Below are 9428 nucleotides of genomic sequence, written 5' to 3'. Positions count from 1 at the left end.
CAAATTTCACAGTGTTGTAATAAAAATTCTTGTGCTTAAATTTTGTATTATACTTTTTTTTACAGTGGGCAAGGAGTAAATTTCCATTTCTTGGATTACTAGAGGGCGTGCACATCTTTTTTGTAGGTTATCAGCCACTTACATGTTTCCTTCAATAGGCTTGATGTTCATGACCATTTTCCTTTTGGTTTTTCTCTCGGTGGGGGTCTTCATATTTTTCTCCTTTATTTAAAGAAGTCTTTATACGTTATGTTGCAAATATTTTCCTCCGGATTTCTATTTGCCTTTGAAAGTTGTGCACGTGTTTTGGCTACGAAAGTGTTAAAGTCAGGAGCAGGAAATGTCCGCAGCGCTGCGTGGACCTCCTTGTTCCGCAGGCAGTAGACTAGATCAGGCAGCACATGGGCGTGGCCACCGTGTAGATGACAGACAGCAACTTGTTGAGGTCAGTGGGTTCGACACGGCTGGGGCGGGAATACGTGAAGAGAACCACTGAGCAGAAGATGTCCACCACAGTCAGGTTGGGGGCGCAGGTGGAGGGGTTGCTGCCGGCAGCAGCCGAAGGCATTTGGAGCACAGCCCTCCTGATGGCCGCATATGAGGCCAGAGCAACTAGCAGAATCCTGCAAATGACGATGGCAGAGATGAAGTCGACCAGCTCCGTCAGGGTCACGTGGGTGCAGGACAGGTTGAGCAGAGGGGAGACATCACAGAAAAATTGGTTGAGGACATTGGGGCCACAGGAGGACAGGCTGGTGATGCATGATATCTTGACCACCGAGACCAACAACCCACAAAGCCATGAGGACAAAGCTAAACCCAGGCATATCTGGGGCCTCATGAGCAGCAGGTAGGGTAGTGGGTGGCAGATGGCCACATAGTGGTCATAGGCCATGGAGGCCAGGAGGGTGCACTTGGTGCCAATGAGAGATATGAATAAAAAAAGCTGAACTATGCAGGCTGTGAAGGGCACATGGCATGCACCGGACCTCAGCCCCATGAGCAAGCTGGGCATGGTCACTGACATGTAGCACATCTCCAGGCAGCTCAGGTTGCCCAGGAAGAAGTACATGGGCTTTCAGAGCTCACCATGACTGCAGACAAGGAAAATGATGCGCGTTTTCTCCAGGAGGGTGAGCAGGTAGAGAGTCAGGAAGCACAATCCTTATGCCTTGCCTGGCAGATAAACCCAGTAGGATAAACTTTTGCACTCTGGACATACTGCCCAAGTCCAGAGACCTCTCCATCTATGTAAGAAAGAAACAGCTTTGTAGAGACCATGATCCATGCAGAAATAAATTGATCAAAGGGGGAGAGCATATACAGTTAGGGCCCCTAGAGCCAATGTTACTTTGCTGTAGGTTGACTCTTGCTCTGAGCGCCAGTAAGGAGCAATTGGGAAATTGCAAAACCGGAAACGGAAAATTTAACACTATTTACTACATCTCTGATCACTGACAAGATACTCAACCTTTGTGAGCCTCCATTATCTTATCTGTAAAATGGAGGTGAAATCTATCCCCAGGAGGTCCTTAGTCCTTATGGATATTAAACATAGCAACAGACGAGAAAATGCTTTATAAAGAGAGTCATGATTATTCCTTTACTTTTTTAAAAAAATAAATTTATTTATTTTTGGCTGTGTTGGATCTTCGTTGTGGTGCATGGGCTTCTCTTTGCGGTGGTTTCTCTTTGCGGTGGCTTCTCTTGTTGTGGAGCACCGGCTGTAGGCGCGTGGGCTTCAGTAGTTGTGGCTCACAGGCTCAGTAGTTGTGGCGCACGGGCTTCATTGCTCCGTAGCATGTGGGATCTTCCCAGACCAGGGCTCAAACCAGTCCCCTGCATTGGCAGGCTGATTCTTAACCACTGCGCCACCAGGGAAGCCCCATGCACTGCTTTTTGAGCATCCCCTGCCATTCGCGAGCTTTTCCGAAGACACAGCATGACCAATCTCAAGGCAGTGCCCGTTTTCTTCCTCCGGGTTTCTCAGTGGTCCCTGAGATACAGCTGCTCAGCGCTGCTGCCTTCCTTCTGGTTTACCCGGCCGCGTTTCTGGGGAACATCTCCATCGTCGCCGCCGTGACGCTGGACGCCCGCCTGCACACGCCCATGTACTCCTTCCTCAAACACCTCTCCTTGGTGGATATCTGCTCCGTGTCCACCACCCTGCCCCGGGCCCTGGTGGCCACCCTGCTGGGCTCGGGGCAGATTTCCCTCCATGCGTACATGTCCCAACTCTGCCTTTGTCTGCCTGGAGTCCGCAGAGTGTTTTCTCATCACCTCCATGGCTTGACCATTGTCTGGCCACCTACAGGCCCCTGGTGTACGGGACAGCCATGAGGCCCTGGACCTGTGTCTCCGTGGCGGCGGCCTGGGGCAGTGGGCTCCTCTTCTCTGCCCTCCCCTAACCAACACCTTCTCCCTGCTCTTCTGCAGCCCCAACGTGATTGACCACTTCTGTGACATCCCGCCACTCATGCGCCTAGCCTGTGCCAACACAGGTGTCCATGACACTGCGGGATTTGCAGCCAGCGGTTGCGTCATCATCAGCTGCTTTAGCCTCACTGTCCTGTCCTGTGTGCGCATCTTGGCCATGGTGGTTCAGATCTGCTCAGCAGCCAGCCCCTGGAAGGCCTTCTCCAGGTGTTCCTCCCACCTGGCCACCGTCCTCCTGTTTTACGGCACTGGCAGCTCTGCCTACATGCAGCCCACCGCGCGATATTCCCCTCAGCAAGGGCGCCTAGCTGCCGTCTTCTACTGCATCCTCATGCCCACCCTAAATCCGCTTATCTACAGCCTGAAGAACAAGGACATGAAGGGATCCCTGCGGAAGCTGTATCTTCAGGTGCCACCTTAAGACATGGAGTGACCCAGAAATCCAGCCTCACAGGATTTTCCTTGTGGTCTTAGTGGAGGTGTTAATGTCTCCAGAGACCACCAGGAACACACTGGGTGGCCCAAAAAGTTGACAACAACGTTGATGCTGATTCATGCAGGAAGCCCCAGTAGGCAGCTGGATAAAATGGAGACGTGCCCAAGGTGCATTTAATTTAGGCAAATGGTACTGTACGTACACAGGGGAAGGTAGAAAGAGGAAGAGAAAAATTTAAAAAACAGTTGACTTGGTATTCACGGGCTCCACATCTGCGGATTCAACCAACCGTGGATCGTGTACTCTGTTTACAATCCCTGGTTAGTCGAACCCGTGAATGCAGAACCTGTGGGTATGGAGGGCAGACTATGGGACTTGAGCATCCCTTCTGGTATCCTGGTGGGTCCTGGAACCAATCCCCTGTGGGTACTGAACGACAACTGTGGTAAGGGGTCACTTCATCCCAAAGCCCACCAATGACCCTGTATCCTGGAGTGTGAGTCCACTAGGGGACTTTCTGCTCAGCTCATCCATTTCCATGGACCTCCCACAAGTGATCACACCTTGACCTGCTCAAAATGATTCTAATGCTTAGTGGTACACACTTTCCATCTAATATTTGTCTGAAATGCAAGTCAGTGAGTTCATCAGAAGAAGCTACTATTCTGGAAGAAAAACAGTCCATATCGTACTTGCAGAGACATGGTCTTCATGTGGCTCCTTCCTAAGAGAACATCAGGGATACATTTTTCTTTCTCTAATGTTTACCTGATAGCACTGTATTGGTTGGATTTTGGCTTCAGCTGCTTTAACAGACCAAACAACAGTGGCTTAAATAATACAGAAGGTTTTTTTTTTTTCTCTTTCCTGTAAACATGGGTGTCTCTACACCACAAAGTCATCCTGAGACCAGGTTCCTCCCATCTCATTGCTGTACCATCCCATACAGTCTCCTTATCCACGTGGTAGGAGAAGGCTTACTAGCAACTCATTCAGTCCAACTGCAGGAAGGAAGACAGAGGAAGTAGAGGGCAAGGAGAGTGCTTTTCAGATGTGACCTGGAAGTTGTACCCATCACTTCTGCTGACATCCCATTGGCCAGTGATTAGTCACATGGCCACTCTGACCTGCAAGGGATGCTGGGAAATGTCTCCAGCTGGGGTGCCATGTGCTCAGATAAAGCTCCAGAAAAAAATGGAGAGAACAGTATTTACTATTTTTTAATCATTCCTCCACATCTGATCTCTTGATGAGCCACCATTTTTAAAAATAATTTATTTTATTTTTGGCTGCATTGGGCCTTCGTTGTGGCGAGTGGGGGCTGCTCTTCGTTGCGGCGCGTGGGCTTCTCATTGCGGTGGCCTCTCGTTGCGGAGCATGGGCTCTAGGTGCACAGGCTTCAGTAGCTGTGGCACGCAGGCTCAGTAGTTGTGGCTCGCAGGCTCTAGAGTGCAGGCTCAGTCATTGTGGCACATGGGCTTAGTTGCTCCGCAGCATGTGGGATCTTCCCGGACCAGGGCTCAAACCAGTGTCCCCTGCATTGGCAGGCGGATTCTTAACCACTGCACCACCAGGGAAGTCCCCAAGCCACTATTTTTTATTCCATCTATTGTCGTGCTTCCAATTCTTCCCTTTTTTCCCAGGCCACCTGTACTAGTCACTTTTATACATTATCTCTATCACTCTTTATAAAATCCTCTTCATTTTACATGTGGAAGATGAAGTTCAGATAGGATAGGCAATCTACCCAAAGTTCAGAGGGTTGAGAAAGGATCCAATATTTTGGGTCCAGAACCATTTGGGGTTCTACTTTGCGGGGGGGGGTGTTCTGCTTTTTAATGATAGAGATTGGATTGTATTTCTCTAGGACTTTAAAAAATCTTACCTTGTTGAGACATTTCTTTGGGAGTTTTTAGGAGAGGGTTGCAGTGCTACCAACATATCCTTGAGGGTTGAAGAGCTCTCCTTTACTTGAGAACATCAACCTCTTGATCAAATGCATAATCCCTGGGAGAGACATAAATTGGCATGTGACCAGCCAGCCAGATCAGGCAAGTCTTTGGTGATTCCTGGGGTTGGCAGGCACATGCCAATGAGTCCCATCCTGGTATAATCCCTTCCCCTTGTGTGGGAGGAAACTGTGATTTAACTTTAGCAAATAGAATACAGCAAAGGTGACGGGTGTCACTCCCACGATTACCTGAGATATACTGTCTGAGGCAGAAAACATCAAGGCGCTTGGTGTAACCCCCAGACCCCTGAGTGGCCAACTCCCTATCAGCTCCAAGGTCACCTCATCCGAACGACCTTCTGTGGCTCTGCCATCCAAAGCAGATCTCCTCCAGGTGACTCATCATGCCTGCATCCTGTTTTGTTACCTCCATTGCATTTATCATCCTTCTGAAATTACCTAATTATTCAGTTTGCTTGCTCTGCCCCGAATCCCCATCCCCTTCCTTCAGATATAATCCCCGAGGGCAGCGCTCTGGTCTCCTCAGTACTGTATCGCCTGTGTGTCGTAGTGTCTGGCACACACTAGGTGTTCAATGTGTATTTTTCTGAACGAATATGAAGCAGAACAGCAAAACACAAAAATCAGAGCTTCCCTGGTGTGAGCTGGGGTCCGGGGGCTGGGATCCCTGAGCCTTGGTGGTTTCCTATCTCCATGGTCATTTCTGCAACACCTGCCTGGAATCTTTGGGCCCCACAAATCCAGTTCAGACACCCCTTCCTGAATCAGATTAATACCTGCTAGTGAATCTAAACCACCATTCATTGAAAGATACTCCATTATTTTAAGTTCCACTAAGGAAGAAAAAGATACTGCCAATCAAACCATGACACCTCATCAATAGAACACATCCTGATCCATGTTAAAACATGCTGTTCAGCCTTCAGGTCAGTTCAAGCATTACTTCCTTATCACCCCCTGCTGGCCAACTTAGCCCATTTTTCCTTCTATACTCTCATCACTCTCATTTCTTCAAAATATGCATTGCAATTTTAATTATTCTATAATCATTTGTTTAAAATTTGTCCCTGACACTAGAATGAAGGCTGCATGAACACAGACATTACTTTGGCTTATTTACTGTGGTGCTGATAAATCAACTCTCTGGAAAAAAAAAATAGCATTTGTCAATTTCCATGGTGTAAACAATCTCACCACAGCCAATGCCAAGCTACTGACAGCTTAATGACCGATTTGCAACAGTCTCGAATGTTTAACAATTAGCTCTTGTGAGCTGGTACTAGCATGCTCCAGCACACAGTTGACCCAGACCAGATTCTCCCTGTACATAATAGAAGCTCAATAAACAATTGGTTAGTGAATGGCTAGACCATCGTTGAATCACACTGAATGGACATGTAGCAAGCACTCCAGACTTCACACATCTGCACAGAGCTCTTCATTTATCCTCCACACCTGCATCTTCCCCAGTTTTCACCCCACTTAGTGGCATTGTCATCCATGAATCAGGACAGAATCCTAGAAGGCATACTGTATGGCCAGGCCACTCAAGGTGGCTGTTTTCTTGCTCTCTCTACATCCCTGCTGGACCAGTGCCTGCATCACCTACACTCACGCACATGACTGACTTTCCTACACTTGCCCCAAGCCCCAGCTGATGATTGTTCTTATCAAACGGGCCGTGAGGGTCGTGCTCCTCTGCTGGTTTCCCTGGTAACCAATGAGCCCACCTGATGTTAATTCCCCCATAACTGGCAATCTCCCCTTCCTCGCCACGGAGTGAAGACACCATATCCTGCCCGCCATCTGCCACACACGGTGAGGTGTTGCTTCAGACGTGTAAGCGCCCCAACCCATTAAACCATTGATGTCTCTGTTGCTGACTCCGGGCTCTTTCTTCGGTCTTGAGGCCGGGCAAGTTCAGGCCTTGAGGCCTGTGGGGTGCAGCCCAACAACTGGCAGAGCCAGCCAGCAGACCGAGGAAACTCCTGTGAGCATCAAGATGTCGGGAAATACAGGATGGGAAATGGAAAGTTGTGGGGGCTGTCCGCTCACATGTGGGGCCCAAAGGTTTCAGGGGTGATCCTGAATGTTGCAGGGGAAATCCCAGGGTGGCTGTCCACTAGTATGCAGGGCCCTGTGGTGGCTGTTGATAAAAGAAATGTTCACACGTTGAGATACAGGGAAGTCATTCAGGCTTATACCTGAGTTAACTTGAATGTTATGCTACTTAAAATAGCCTGTTTGTGGCCTGTCGTATATACGTTGTACATCTGCTTTAATTATTTAAGGGCACACTGACCAGAAGTAAAGAATGTCCATGTTAAAAATAAAGATTAAGTGCCTCTCTTCCTTTTCCTCCTTTAATGATAAAGACTCCCTTCCCGGGTGCCAAGGCCATACTGACTCGCTGTGTATGTGCTGATCTGTTTGGTTTTTTTTTGAAACGTTGAAGAAATATAACCCTGACTTGTTTAATGTTCTTTGTTCTGACAATATATAAAACTGCTGAAAACTGGAGCAGCTTCTCAAGAGTAATCTGGGAAGATGGCTTTCAGGTTGGCCCTCAGTTTGGCTTATAAAAATAAAAAGTCTTTTCTATAATAAACAAAACTCTTTCCTATTCTTCTACAGATTATTATTTTCATTAACATTGCTTTGGTGTAGTTAGCAGGATATCAGAAGAACCCACCTGAGGTCACCTGGGGTCTACTTTAGACCACGCTTGTAACAAGCATGGGCCCCTTGAGCCCCTCTGGCTTCACAGCACCCTTCAGGTGATTTGGTGAGTTTTTCCTGATACCTGGGTCTCCTTATATTAAGTGATGGTCCATGACTTTTATTTGAGCTGTTATCTTAAGACTTGGAGTCTTAAGAGGGTGCCAGTAGGTGTCCTAGGCAGAGGACCTGGGGGAAGGTCCAGGCAGGAAGGCCTGGAAGGAATTTTGCAGTGAACTGGGTTGGCTGACTTTTTAAATGTGGCTTAAAATTGGAAATTTAAATTTAGATTTGCACTTTATAGTAAAATGAAACTAAAAGAAAGCAGGAGATTGTGCTTCTAAAGCCTCCCAGCTTCTGGACAGGCAGCCACCCACTGGAGCTCCCGCTGGCTTCTACAATTGGTACGGAGCCAATACTTACAGATATTTACCTAACCCTAAATTGGCCAAGATGAAATTTTTTTTGACATTCCAAACCTAATTTTGCATGCACTGTTAAACACAGCTGGCTTTATAAAACATCTTTTCAAAATTCTGACCCTCAGAGACAAAAGTACTCCTAGGAAAAGGCTTGAAGTTATAACTCTTATCATGTCCTTGAAATGCAAACACAGCCCATGCTGCCTGAGACTACAGCCTTGGCTTAATTAGTAGAAACTAATACCTTAAAAAAAATGGACTTTTAAAACTCAAGCAGGAAAACTATGAGATCTCTGTGTCTATCTGGATGTATGTATGTTTATGTATGTTATAAATGTGATCTGTTTCTACCTACAGATGATATTATCAATATGAATTTGTAAAAGAGCTCTATTGACTTAAAAGTAAGCACTTACAAATTAATATTTTTAAATGTAACAAAAAAGTAATCCAAATGTTTAAAGGATCATGTGATATAGAATTACTCTTTAATAAATGAAAACAAGCCTAAGTTGTTGCTTTGATTAATATAGACACGTCTTTAGGGTCATCAGCATTAAGTATTAATACTTTAATTGTTCCTAGGTTTACTAAAAGTAAGTTCATGTTATCTTTGTTACAAAATTTGTCAGCAAGAAAATTAACTTGGTATGATGATATTTTCATAGGTAATGAAATAGAGATCAATGGGATTAAAATTTTTACATGAATTCTTTAAAAATGATTGTTTTACGGTATGTCTACCTAAAATTAATTTCTCCAGATGTTTGATAACTTGAAACTTTAGAGTTTTCCTAAATTAAATTAAATGATGGGAATTCACTGAACATCCAGATCATTTTCAGTTAAGATAAAAATACTGAAACATTCATTGCTAAACATATCTAAATTTACATACTTTGTCATCTTTAGAGAAACACTAAAGATTTTGGGTTTATTAAACGCATATCTTATACCATATTAAAAAGAGAAATTATGGGGAGGGACTTCCCTGGCAGTCCAGTGGTTAGGATTCCGTGCTTCCACTTCACAGGGAGTGGATTCGATCCCTAGTCGGGGAACTAAGATCCTGCAAGCTGCGTAGTGCAGCCAAAAAACAAACAAACAACAACCCAAAAAACCCCACAAAAAAACCAACAAAAAAACCCCAACCCAAAACAAAGCACAAAAAACAAAACCCACACACCTATAGTTAATGAATCCAAATGGGTCTCTTCACCTGAAAGGCTGAAGTGGGTTGGGTACCATGGCAATGTACCTGTACTTCATCCCTCCTTCAGGGTCTCACCTGGAGAAGACCTGACTATCAGATGGTCTGGGCACCAGCCCTAGACCCAGAGTGGTAGGAGATTCAAAGCTGGGGCCCAGATGGGTGTATGGCTGATCCTTCTGAGGTGGTGGTATTCATAAGTGTGTGTGTGTGTGTGTGTGTGTGTGTGTGTGT

The 9428-nt window shown here is 46.1% G+C and overlaps 2 protein-coding genes across 2 annotated transcripts; one reads left to right on the top strand and one right to left on the bottom strand.

Annotated features, from left to right (window-relative positions):
* Positions 1-224: 224 nt before the first annotated feature.
* LOC113615154 (olfactory receptor 5-like) lies at positions 225-1247 on the bottom strand. Its single transcript, XM_027097224.1, is given in 3 exon segments — positions 225-395; positions 398-1163; positions 1165-1247. Coding segments are annotated over 3 exon segments (1020 nt in total).
* A 640-nt stretch (positions 1248-1887) lies between these two features.
* Positions 1888-2857, top strand: LOC113615153 (olfactory receptor 2A5-like). The gene is made up of 2 exons (XM_027097223.1): positions 1888-2222; positions 2437-2857. Exons 1-2 carry the CDS (start codon positions 1888-1890, stop codon positions 2855-2857), a joined length of 756 nt encoding a protein of 251 aa, XP_026953024.1.
* Positions 2858-9428: the final 6571 nt, after the last annotated feature.

This window comes from Aethalodelphis obliquidens, unplaced genomic scaffold, assembly GCF_003676395.1.
Source record: "Aethalodelphis obliquidens isolate GAN/ISIS:26980383/991018 unplaced genomic scaffold, ASM367639v1 scaffold113, whole genome shotgun sequence".
Lineage (NCBI taxonomy): Eukaryota > Metazoa > Chordata > Mammalia > Artiodactyla > Delphinidae > Aethalodelphis > Aethalodelphis obliquidens.
Note: the sequence above shows the minus strand (reverse complement) of the source record. Positions and strands in the feature narration are given on the sequence as shown.